We start from the raw sequence: 12309 nt of genomic DNA, 5'->3' as shown, positions 1-12309 counted from the left end.
AGCTATGCCTGTAGCTCTCCTTGTTCACCCCGTTTTTGGCAGATATAGGTGTGTGTCATTATGCGTTTCATTGCCTTTCTTCCCTGACCCCTTGACCTTGTCTCATCCATTTCTTCCCACCCTGAGGCATGGAGGAACACATTCATCCCAGCATGCTACGATGCTTTTATTTTTCACAAGAGGCCGATGAAACAAAGCTAGTCCCTTTAATACAGCAATGATGGGCTTTAATACTCGAATGTTTACTGTGGCAATAATGCATGGTTACAAACTTGAGCTCCGCGTCCAGGCAGTAAAGGCTGTGTCACCGTGTGGGCCGAATCTCCTCCTCTCGTTGCGTTTTTTCAAATCACGCTAAACACAGTCATGATGGGATAGCTTGATTTTTTGTTTTTTTCCCCTTTTATTCTTCCTATTTCTTTTGGGTCTCAAGTACAGCATGTCTGCATTTCCATCATACCGAAAAAGCTTGATTTTTGTAAAGTTATTTTATTATTTTGAGTTATCCATTAGCTTTTCGTGTTGTATACGGTGTTTGTAGAGATTTTTTTTTTTCTATAGCATGTTTAATGTTTGATGCGGTGATACCCACGCCTGCTTTTCTCAAAATCAACAGTGCCTTTCCAAATACAATGGACTCTTTTCTCCATTGCTAAATAAATTCCAACGCAGCAAACATCTTCGAACCCTGCTGACGGATGTCATTCTAAAAACGATAAAAATAAAACTATTAGAATTTGCTAGAACCTGGCCCACAAAATTAACGCTCAATGTGAGTGATGGGTTTGCTGTGTAGAAGGACTTTACAATGGAAAAAGGGTGCAAAAAGTACAATATTGCACATTTATAAGAGAAAAACAACTTTTGGTTTTATAAGAAATATGAAAAAAGCACAAAAAAATTTTTTTGGGGAAAAAAAAGGACAAATAATTATTTTAACTGTGATTCTTAATATTAGCACAGGTTTAAGTACCTAATCTCATAAAAAAAATTAATCTTAATAAACAACAGATATGAGCTGAAGTTAATAAGGTAACATATTCAGTTACAAACTTTATTCTAATAGACATGCAATCTTGTTTTAACAATCTTATTAATAAGCAAAAATATTGAAATATATATACTAAGTTGTGCTTTTTTCATTTTTCTACTAAGGATTGACATTTCACAGCTTCTCCATTCTTGTCCACTGTCACATGTAGTGAATGTATGTTTTCTGAAGCAGTTTCATGGGAAAGCATTGCTCTCCCGTTCTAGCATTATGTGTGTGTCACATCGATCTTCTATTTCTTTCGTACATATCTAATTATACATTTCTACATATGTGTCTAGAGCTGTGTGTGTCTTAAATTTAACACCCACCCTTTATTTATTTTATTTTTGTACTAAAACCATTTTAACTCATTATTTATGTTTCTTTGTCAGATCACAATAATGTATGTAATGCTCATCCCAAAACAATCAGAAATAAATAATAAAAAAGCATATTTTAAAATACAATAACTTTTAGGACACACAAACACATGTCTATACGTTAAACATATTTTTATTAAAATACTTTATTATAGAATTAAAGGCGAAAATATTACACTATAAAGACGAACAATTTAGATTAAAAAGGGGTTATGAAGAATATTTAGATATTATATATACATGAACATAAAAAGGTCTTGGTACAAATAAGTGAAAAAATACAAAATGAATTGCCAGTGAAACTCTATTTAATTTTTTTAAGTGAATATTAAATATTTAATGTTTTAAAGTATTTAAAATTAAAATTTTCATTTCATTTTTTAACGTAAATGTTAACACAGCAGATTGTGAAACTTTTTCATTGATATAAAGTGCTTTTTTAGCAAATAAAATTTAGCAATAAAGTAAATTATTATTTTAAAACATTTGTTTTATTTTTAACTACTAAATTCAAGTTTAAATTTATTTATAATTTAATAATAGTTTTACCATTGTGCACTAAAATGACTAAAAAATATACCCAATATAATGATAGATGATTTATATATAATTTTATGGAACCCAAAACTGTAAATGTAAATGTTTTTTAACCATTATTTATTTGTGCTTTTGGGTGAACAAGTACATACAATTTATGTGAACTGAAGAAAATGTGAATTTTAGACTGGAAAAATAATATTTCTAATGCTTCTTTCTTTGTTTCACTTCCCATCAAATCCTTCTGTCATTGACTTCTTCTCTATCCCTCCATCTCACCAATGCATGTTTTTTTCCATCGGGTGCCCCCCCTTTCATCTATTTTACCCAAACTTTTTTAGATCCGGGTGGTGAAAGCATTCCGTAGTTCCCTCTACGAAGGCCTAGAGAAACCAGATTCAAAGAACTCCATTCACAATTTCATGACAACCCCTGAGTTTCTGATCAACGATTACATCCATAACATCCCCCTTATTGATGACACCGATGTGGAAGATAGTGAGGAGCCTCCAGGCAAGGTTCTGTGGTCCATTCCACCCCCCTCTCCTAATAAGAACAACAACGCAATTGATAGCGGTATTTACTTGACCACAGACACCAGCAAGTCGGCCACCTCTTCCAACCCTGGAAGCCCGTTGCACAGCGTGGAGACGTCTCTCTAACAGAAAACAAAATCCATCTTCAATAACCACAAGAAATAGGATTCTTCTTTACTTGTTGCTGATGAGTCTGCAAAGCCAAAATACAATAAAACAGAAATAACCCAGTCTACCCTGCCAAGCAACACAAAACATTAATGGTAACTAACACCGAAATGTGTTAAGATTCCGTTCAAATCATTGTTACTTCCAAAATGATCTCTCTCTCTCTTTTCTCTCCCTCTGTTGGGGACCATCGTCCAAACCAACAACAAGAAGCTAGTAGATGATTAGAAACCTGGTGTTCAAACTATATTGCAACCGTCTAAAGCCCCAGTCCCGTGTCATCAGTATAGCTTTTGTGTGCTACGTGCTAGTTGGTACATGCTGTAACAGATACACGTGAAGGTGTTGCCAAACATGCAGTACTTCAGGCTGAGACGGGACTTGGGCTTCCAGCTATAGCTCGGACGCACGCAAAGGAAACATTCAAAATGTTTTTAAAAAAGGTTAATTCAGTCGTGTCACAAATGCTGCCATTTTTCATTTCCATCATGATGTATTTTCTCATTTCTTTCTGAACTAAGATATTACATTACCTATATTACGTTGGTAAAAGCCAAATAAATAACGAAACAAATGAAAGGGTAAAATATCTTTACACACACAAAGGAAAACTTTCTTCAACTGTTTTCCTCCCCCCCCCCCCAATCTGTCAAGTAGGATGTTTAGCTAAATCTTAAGGAAAAAAATGAAGCATTTAGAAGAAATAGCCACTTTGACTACCCTGATTGAATGAAAATCTTAACGTTTCACAAACACTATTAAGCACTAAAATAGTATATGACATTATGTTAGGGTTTGTGTTGCGCCCAAACATGTAGTTCTTAAGTTATTTTTGACAGGACCATTTTTAATGCTGGACAAAAAGGGCAGCTGCCCTGGGCCTAGGCTTACATAAAGGGCATATGGCAGTGGACTATAATAGACCAGTGGAGGCCCCTGCACCAGCAAGCACAGACCTCTCTAACCATACCTGGCTCCGACAACCTGGCAGCTACCCTTGTGTGATGAGGCCAGGGCTGCCCACTGACGTTAATGAGTGGTCCTGGCATCGTTCCTGCTGCCACCAGTTGGCGTTCCCACCGACATCAGTGGGCATTCCTGCTGACATCACAGGAAACACTCCCATTTAAAAGGGAAATGGGCAGGGAGAGGGGGATGTCAAGACCTCTCTCCCGCGAACCGGAGTATTCAGGTATTGGCCCGTAAAAGCGTTGCTTCTCCTTGAGTTCTCCAGGTCAAAAGTGGAGAGTTCCCAGGAATGCTCCTAACGCTCCCTTATGCGTTGCGCAACCCAGCTGTTGCAGATTAGGGGAAATGACATCATAACCCAGCGCCCAGCAGCGATGTATTTATCTTTTGCGCTATCCATACCTAGGGCTGGACCCACAGTCGGCGTCTTCACTACATTACAAGGCGCTCCACGACTTAATGGTGCACAGCGCCTTCTAATGCAGTCTATGGAGGCTGTGCTGAGCTGGCAACAAAAACAGCTACAAATGGACTGGGGGGGAAGCTCACAAGGAGCCTTTTATTTTTAAACATGGTCATGGTTCTTGTGCTTAATTTTCCATGATGCTTAGCTATTACAAGAGGATCATGGGAACTAGATTTCAACCACCTTTGTTTAACTCTTGTCTAGACAATGTAGTTGCTATCTAAAAAATCAATAACCTCAACTGGCAAGCAACTAATTAAGTTTACAGAACCCTTAATACACATTATAAAGCTAACTCCAAACTCAAAGAAAACACCTTTTTCTAGTAGGAGTAGACGGAAAATATTTAGTCTTCTCAGCGCTGTGCGGAGCAGAAGAAGAAGCCTTCAGTAACTGTTGAAAGCACAGCACAAATTCTTACAACTACTCGAATACATTTTTACAAATGAAAGGGAAAATCCATTTTAGCTGAACTCTTTAATAGTAGTAAATTCTGTTAACATTCTTTTTACATCTTGTGCCTGTGTGACCCTTCATTCTTGCATGAGAGCTGTATGTTAAAGGTGATTTGTCCTAATTTCGGGAGGGAACACAGTATTATTACAACTCAAATGTATCTAAATATAAGTGTATGGCAGAGAGAGATCAGTTCTGGAGAGCCACTCCGTGCCCTATGCACTTCATTCACATAAATACACACTGTTATTTGTCACAAATAAACAGAACATCGGAGGTTCGTCGAGGCAAAACCCGATTAAACGGTTACTATTAATGAAGATATGGAAGTGAATGACTATGGTGTAGACCTCTGGTTTTTTTTTGTTTGTGTTTTGGAGCCTGCCATATAGCCGAATGAATGGGATATGCCTGTAGAGAAGGCATATTAACTGAGACAAACAATACGGAGACAGAATTAAATGACTTGCAAAGCATCCTGTCCAACACTTAATAGAATTTCAAAGACACTCTTGTTATTCTTCTTACACGAACGACTGTCATGAATGGTGGGCTACTGTTAAGTGCTTTGAAATTAATGACGGAGCCTTGTACTAGTGAGCTAGCCAAATTAAGGCGATGCCTTTCATTCCAGTGTTTCTAGGATGCCGCTTAGGACTTTACTTAAAAGTATCACAATTTCATAAAATTATAAGCCATGGGAAACCCTGCATTATGTATTTGAAATACCATTTTTCTTCATGTTACAGGGTTATATTGTGAACACGTGGAATTGAATTCACAGTTGCAATAACGGAAGCAAGGTGAATAATTAATCTGTTTCAATAGCCCTGTAACAAGCGTCTTAAACAGCAATTTAATGTGAATTAAAAAAACACACAAACAAAAATCCATTAAAGGTTTTAAGTTATTTTTCCAGAAGCTATCATTTTTAAAAAGAAAACATTTGTCAGTGCCCGTGGTAACCACTCAAACTACCAGCTCTAGATTACTTAAGCCATTTATTTATGTTTTAAAACTGCATTCAAGTAGTTGCTGCTCAATAATTATATTGGGGGGGGGGGATAAAAAAAAAAATGCAAGTTTGTTCCTTTCAGCATATGAGTGTATCAAGATATTAAAAAAAATATGAAAAAATTCTTGGTGTTTAATTTAACAATGATAATGTGTAATATTACAGTTAATTTGCAGGCTTCTTTTCATTCAATATTGTAGATATATTGATAGATCAAATGATACAAAGAATTATATATTTAAAAAACCAAAAAAAGAAAAAAAAAAAAAAGAAAAAGCCACTATTGCTGTATAAATCGGCCAAAATGTAAGCGTGCTTTGCTTATTTATTTTATTGGGGGGGGGGGGGTAGATGGGTTTGGGGGCAGTGCAATATGTTCATGTTGGGGTATTTTTTCTTTTTTTTAATAAAGAGAAATGCTTGTACATTTTTCAGGGTTGCGCATAACAACTCACATTGGGAGGCCTCTCTGAAATATATACTGTAATCGAATGGCTGATTTTGTTCATATTGCTACATATGTTAAAACTTTACCTGCCTGTAATAAAACAAAAAAACAAACTTATATATGAAAAACCAACACCCTGTATAGTATAAAAAAGTCTGTATCTGAATTTCAAAATTTAAATAGACAAAAAAAAATGTCTGTATAAAAAAACAAAATATGAAACTATTCTATAAGCCCAGTATTGATAATGTGTGTGGGTTTTTTCTTTGGCGTTTTTTTTTTTTTTTTTAAAAGAAAAATAAGCCTCTACATCATAAATATGTTAACTCAATAACACTAATTATATATATTTTTGTAATTCAATTATACATGACTTAAAGAATGCAGGTTGTCACGGATAAGTTTCCGATAACGAACAAAACAGAGAGAATATAGCAGAATATGGACCATTAGATACTTTAATAAATCACTATATGATGTCCAATATTGCATATTCCTTAGGACATTATATTTCTGGAAGTAAAAGGACAATCTGGGATTGGAATTTACAATTTGCTTTTGCTTTATAGACAAAGCTTCAACTCATTCATGTTCATCACTGAGCTTCTTGTCTAGCCTATCCCAGTGACATCACACTATCTTCACTAGTAAAATTCCTAAAAATCTGCCCATACTGATCTTTACATCGGAAATAGACCATTGTCAACAACCAAACTGGTCTTTTTATGAATGCATAAAATGTTGCATTTACGTAAGATAAACAGAAAAGGATGATAAACGCAACGTTTAATACGTTCATAAAAAGACCTAGTAACTACTCTAAGGAATATGCAATATTGAAGATCACAGTGATTTATTATATTAACCTGCCCCTTGAAATGGTAAAAATTGCATGGTGGGTTTCCTCGTTGGACTTGCAGAAGGCCCATAGTAACAGAATTGGACAGCAGATAAGAACCATTCGGCCCATCTGGTCTGACCATTTATTCCTCATGTAAAGACTCAGACTTTAATCCTATCTTGGTCTCATCTTAGTTCCCTCCTAGACAAAGAAGAAGTAGCAGGATCTATGCATTCTTCATCATATGCTACAAGACACCCCCTGTTGATGGGATTTAGTCTTTGTTCCTACTACAACTGAAGTCTCTCCTCCAAGTCCAACGGCATCGCACAGACCCTTATCTGGCTACCGGTGGCCCCAATCAATCACAATTACATAGAGCTGAAGAAAACCTGGATTGCATAACAACCCATGAACATGGCGTATCGGCCTCCACCCTATATCTAAAACAAACACTCCATTATCCATATTTTTCCACTATTGAAGGCAGATAGAGAAGAATTTGGTCCTAAATGTGCACCACCTAAGATCACACGTTGCACTCCAATCAGTGTATGTAGATCTGGAGTCAGTTACATAAACATGTAGGGTGTTAGCGGCTTTCTTTTCCATTAACAAATGAACCGCACAAAGATATTTTACAAAATGTTTTATTTTACTATTTACATAAAAGATTGCCTCCTGGAGCATGCTGCTCAAGGCGTAGAGATTAAAGGCATCATAATGTCTTCAATTTAATTAGGGTGCACCTCATCACACATTAGTGATAGTTAGTTGATGAGAATGTTAACAAATAAAACATACAATCATCCATTTGATCATACGTCCGTTACACGCAGCTTCATCATTTGATGTAACAGAAAGTCCAGTCTCTTATACACCGCCTTCCATCTTCATTTCTTATTTGGCATCCAGTATATATCCAAACGAAGTCCATAAGCCATGTTACTGCAACTCTCCACACATCCAGGCAAGGAAACCAGTCCTACACATTCACTACGGAGTTGGGTTATGCTATCTCTGTGTCCAATGTATAAACGTGGATGAGATCAGATATAATATTGTTGATGATTAGTTTTGTGATATCTTCACTAAAAACCTGGAAAAGGGTAGATTAAAAAAATTATATATAGATAAATGTGTGTAAAGATGAAAGATCTTATAAAACGTACAGAAAAGTGTAACTGGAGAGACATAAATGTGTGACGGCTCTGATGATTTCATCTCAACTTCACTAAAATGTGCCATTCATGGAGACTCTACTAATCTAAGCACAGCTGGATGCAAGAACAATGTGAAAGATTATTATACCTGTGAATTGAAGCCTATTTTATCCAGTTTCAGTTATCTCAAAGGTGAAAATAAGAGATGGTGTTTAGAGCAGGAGCTCTCTGTAGAACACAATGGCAGATAAGACACATTCTCATTGTCCTTGTCTTAGATTCAGAACATTTTGATGCATGTTTAAATGCCCTTACTGTATTATCTTCCATGTCATTTCTACAGGGAGGCTGTTACACTTATCTACCACCCTCTCAGTAAAGTAAAACTTTCTTAAATGTATGCCTCCATCCCTTGGAGTCTCCAGAACCGTACACAATACTCTAGGTGAAGTCTGACCAGGGATCTTTAAAGTAGAAGAACCTCCTCCCTCTTCCGGCTATTAATGCCTCTCGCTATACAACCCGGCACCCTGCTTGTTCTTTCTGGTGCTTTGTTGCATTTCCTGCTCACCTTTGAAATCTCCAAAATAATAAATACCAGGTCACTCTCTTCTGTTGTCAATGACAGAATACACCCCAATGCAATATTTTGTCTTTGGATGTGAGCACCTTAAGATGCATTTTTCAAAAACACATCTCTTGAAATAGCTGTGGTTGGGGAAGGGGCAAATTAATACAGGGGGATGCTGCAGACCCCTTGTGCCTTGTGGAAAAGAGACACCACTAACATTTAAAGAGACCTCTCAGCTTTAAAGTGCATATAATGGTTGGAGTGTTCATTGAAAGCATTAGCCATTTGGCCTATTCCACCAGGAATGTCCACCCTGCCTGCAAAAAGAGATACATCACCTTTGTGAGACTTTGTAATGTCTGTTCTTTGCCTTGAAGTACCCACAACGGTGGATGTAATGTTTACCCTTACATAATAACAGGTGACTCCTGAATTAACACCAGGCAGAAAGGCTGACACTTGTGCTCAGTTTTTTGGAAAAAAGTCCTTACCTGCCACCACTCAGTCTCGGCATTCTCATTACACGGCACCTCTACTCCATAGCATTGCAAGGCAAAATACAGCACGGCCACTGCAATATGTTGGGGCTTATAGCGAAGGCATATATCGCCGTGGTAGCTGTCCCGCAGAAGGGCCCATGAGGCTGTGGCAATAGGTGTACGGTCCCAAGTGTGCCGGTTCATCCAGCTTTTTAAAGACATCAGGTAATGAAGGAGGTACTGGAAGGAAAAGCAAGAACATAAATTTGAAAACAACATGTCCCTATATGCAAACTATTCCTTAGTCTGTCCACATTCAAGCCTAAGGTAAGAGTCAAAGCTCAAATGACTCAAATCCCCCGTTGGGGGGTTATGCATAGTAATGGAGGGGCAAGTACCTGAAGCGGGTAAGAAGGAAGCATCCTAGCGATGCTAGAGTTGCAAGGAGGTTATGAGGGAGCCACAAATACAGCGGATCCAAAAGAATAAGTTTAGGATTAAATGGTTACCTTGTGTGGGTGTTCAAAAGAAACTCGAAAATTCAAAAGCCTAAGCATCAATAATTCGCAATGCACGATGCTGTCCCTCAGCTCCCAAAACTTGATGTCAACCTCCAGTGGCTCACTTCCTGGATTCAGACACCTGCACATTGAACAAGTCTTACTCGAACTTCCATAATAAAAGATTAGTTATACATATACAGCTGATAATGATTTCACCGACACATCCAGACAAAGTTAGATGACCTGGCATCATTCACAAGTCCCAGAATGAATCAAAGCCAGGAAAAAAATACTAATCATGTACTCAAGGTCCATGTGAAGGATGAACTTGTTCAGGATGCATTTGGTTCCAAAGCCTTTAGGTAGCAATTGTACATCTGTGGAGAGCTTCAGATTTACAGCTCTACATACAAAGCACACAGCAAAAAATAGACAAGTAGAAAGAGCAGTCAAACTGGAATAACTAAACAAAATGCCAACCTTGTAATATGATGATAACGATCACCATAGACATATTTATTGGCTTCTCATGCCATTTACCCAATGGTTTCTCAGTGGACTACTTAGCCAGACTACTGTATATGTCAACAAATGTTTTATTCTTCACACATTGTTCATATTATTTAAGAGGGTCCCAGACAGACTTACACGAGTACTTTGTAAGTACTTTATCATCCTTTCATTAACCCTAAAAGAAAATTGCTTGAGGGGGACGGGAAAATGCATACGAGGGGATTCTACAGAATCCCATCTTGCGTTTGCAAGGAAGACATCATCAAGTGCATACGACGCCTGGAGCGCGTATGGATTTTTTACCTGTGGCAGACATTTATAATGTCTCTGGTTCTCAAGTGCTGCTCTTCTACTTTCCCGGCAAGGTAAATTGCAGACATGGCCACCAGGTAAGGGTCATAGTTATCCACATTGGTCTCTTTGAAGAATCTGTGGTATACGGTACAAGCTGTGGCAAGCGGGATGGACTGCATTCCCAGCTTAACACCTGTCCATGGAAAAAAGTTTTAAGATTAAGAAAATCTAAATGTTCTAGTTTTTCTGGAAAATTGTCAAGTTGTGTTACAGGTATGCATTTTGGGCTTATATACATGTATGAACAGGCCTGATTTTAACACATATGCTGCATTTAATACATTCTCACTACATGTATCAATCCATCACACATTAGACATTGTAGTATGACCACCACCACGGTAACGATAGGGTCAACATTTTTTGCATGCTATTATTACACATAATATTTGTATAGATAACCTGCAGTATATATACAAAACACAAAACAACACTCTCCTTTTAATAAATAAATAAAAAACCTCTTCTAGGCATCCCTCAATTACCAATTGTAGAAACAAAACAATAGACAAGAGTTCTACTTGTTCAGCAGCTGAAAGGAATTATGGGTAGGAATACCTGTCTCAAACAGAGACTCGGATGCATATGGGAGAAGCAATGATAGAAAAAAAAATATCTTGCACTGAGAACCTGCTTAAGTGCTAATAAACCTGAATTCAATCAATCAGGTTTACCAGTAACTGTTTTCTCCCTGGATGCTGATGTGAAACCCACACAATCCGTTTTGATTTGGAAAGAAAGACTCCAAAAGGATGTATGAGAGAGAAAGGGTTAACAGGCCCACACCCTATGTGTTTCATTCCATATGGAACTTGACCAGCATTATAACGGGTGTAAATATAACACACACAATCACTTCATATGCTCGGTACGCTTCCCATCGTCCAATTCCCTTGTAGTCCATATTCTCCAATAGCACATCTGTATCCGATATCTTCTCTTAACCATTTCTTGTCATTTCGTAAAGACTAGGCATCTCCTTCATGTTTTACATCTTAGCAATCCCTGATCATGTAAGATATTCGATTTATTGTTTTCAAGGCCCGTTAACCCTTTCTCTTCCATACATCTTTTGGGAGTCTCTTTCCTCCAAAATATCGGGGATTGTGTGGGGATAAAACGGCTACCGCTAACCCTGATCGATTTAATTGAGTTTTATTGCCGCTCGTGCGGGTTCTCAGGGCATTGATATTATGGGAGTCTATTTAAATAAAACGTCACTTTTTAATTTTATAACAAACCGTGTTGCACTACAAAACAGCAAAGACCTCACCAGTTTCCATAATAAACCTGATCACTTTAAAGGGGTTTTTAACAGGTCTGTCTGTCTCAGAGCTCACAGCAGCACTTGAATTTGTGTCCATTATTAGTTTCCTGACAAGAGAAAGAAAAGAAAAAAATAGGTGTTATTCCCAAGCAAATATATGACTAACAGAGGAATTTTATGTATCGCAAATGCCTTCGACCCCAGATCATCGCGCTTCGTGGCCCAAACGGCCTACTGTCTAAAAGTTAGGGCTGGCCAATGGGGTCCTAGAATTTCTTATAATGGGAATTTTAGGTGCATCTATTTTAGGAGCTACGTGCATTACTAAGCAATGCGCTCGATCCTCAGAGAGGTGTTTGCTCGGAAAGGATTCGGACAGCTTCACTGTGATGGACTGACAGCACGAACATTATAATTATCTTTTATTTATATAGCGCCAACAATTTACACAGCGCTTCTTACAGTACATATATTTAAGGGGAATGATAAGACTAGAAAAGAAAGACTAAGACATTATATGTCACTAAGTAATATATTCACAAGCCACAGTGCTTGGTTAAAATCCATACTACATTTAGCTGCTCCCATTTATTTTTAGTAATGTAAAATA

General features: G+C 37.5%; 2 protein-coding genes across 16 annotated transcripts in view; one reads left to right on the top strand and one right to left on the bottom strand.

Annotated features, from left to right (window-relative positions):
* LOC149284920 (plasma membrane calcium-transporting ATPase 3-like) overlaps positions 1 to 2612 on the top strand; it is a 53382-nt gene extending 50770 nt beyond the window's left edge. For 13 of the 15 annotated variants that reach the window (XM_089496159.1, XM_089496155.1, XM_089496160.1 and 10 more), the window contains one exon: positions 2292 to 2612. In XM_089496159.1, coding sequence (XP_089352285.1) covers positions 2292 to 2612 — 321 coding nt within the window. The remainder of the gene's footprint in view (positions 1 to 2291) is intronic. The other 2 variants (XM_089496154.1, XM_089496152.1) reach the window with 1 other exon arrangement.
* Positions 2613 to 7858: 5246 nt separating this feature from the next.
* On the bottom strand, positions 7859 to 11754 carry LOC149284919 (cyclin-Q). Its single transcript, XM_089496168.1, has 5 exons — positions 11706 to 11754; positions 10382 to 10565; positions 9572 to 9704; positions 9075 to 9302; positions 7859 to 7948 (listed from the first exon to the last, which is right to left on the bottom strand). Exons 1-5 carry the CDS (start codon positions 11713 to 11715, stop codon positions 7859 to 7861), a joined length of 645 nt encoding a protein of 214 aa, XP_089352294.1. The 5' UTR covers positions 11716 to 11754.
* Positions 11755 to 12309: the final 555 nt, after the last annotated feature.

The sequence above is a fragment of the Sceloporus occidentalis genome, unplaced genomic scaffold (genome assembly GCF_023333645.1).
Source record: "Sceloporus occidentalis isolate IW3139 unplaced genomic scaffold, rSceOcc1.0.p SCAF_87, whole genome shotgun sequence".
In the NCBI taxonomy this organism is placed as follows: domain Eukaryota; kingdom Metazoa; phylum Chordata; class Lepidosauria; order Squamata; family Phrynosomatidae; genus Sceloporus; species Sceloporus occidentalis.
This window is presented reverse-complemented; position numbering and strand designations above follow the sequence as displayed.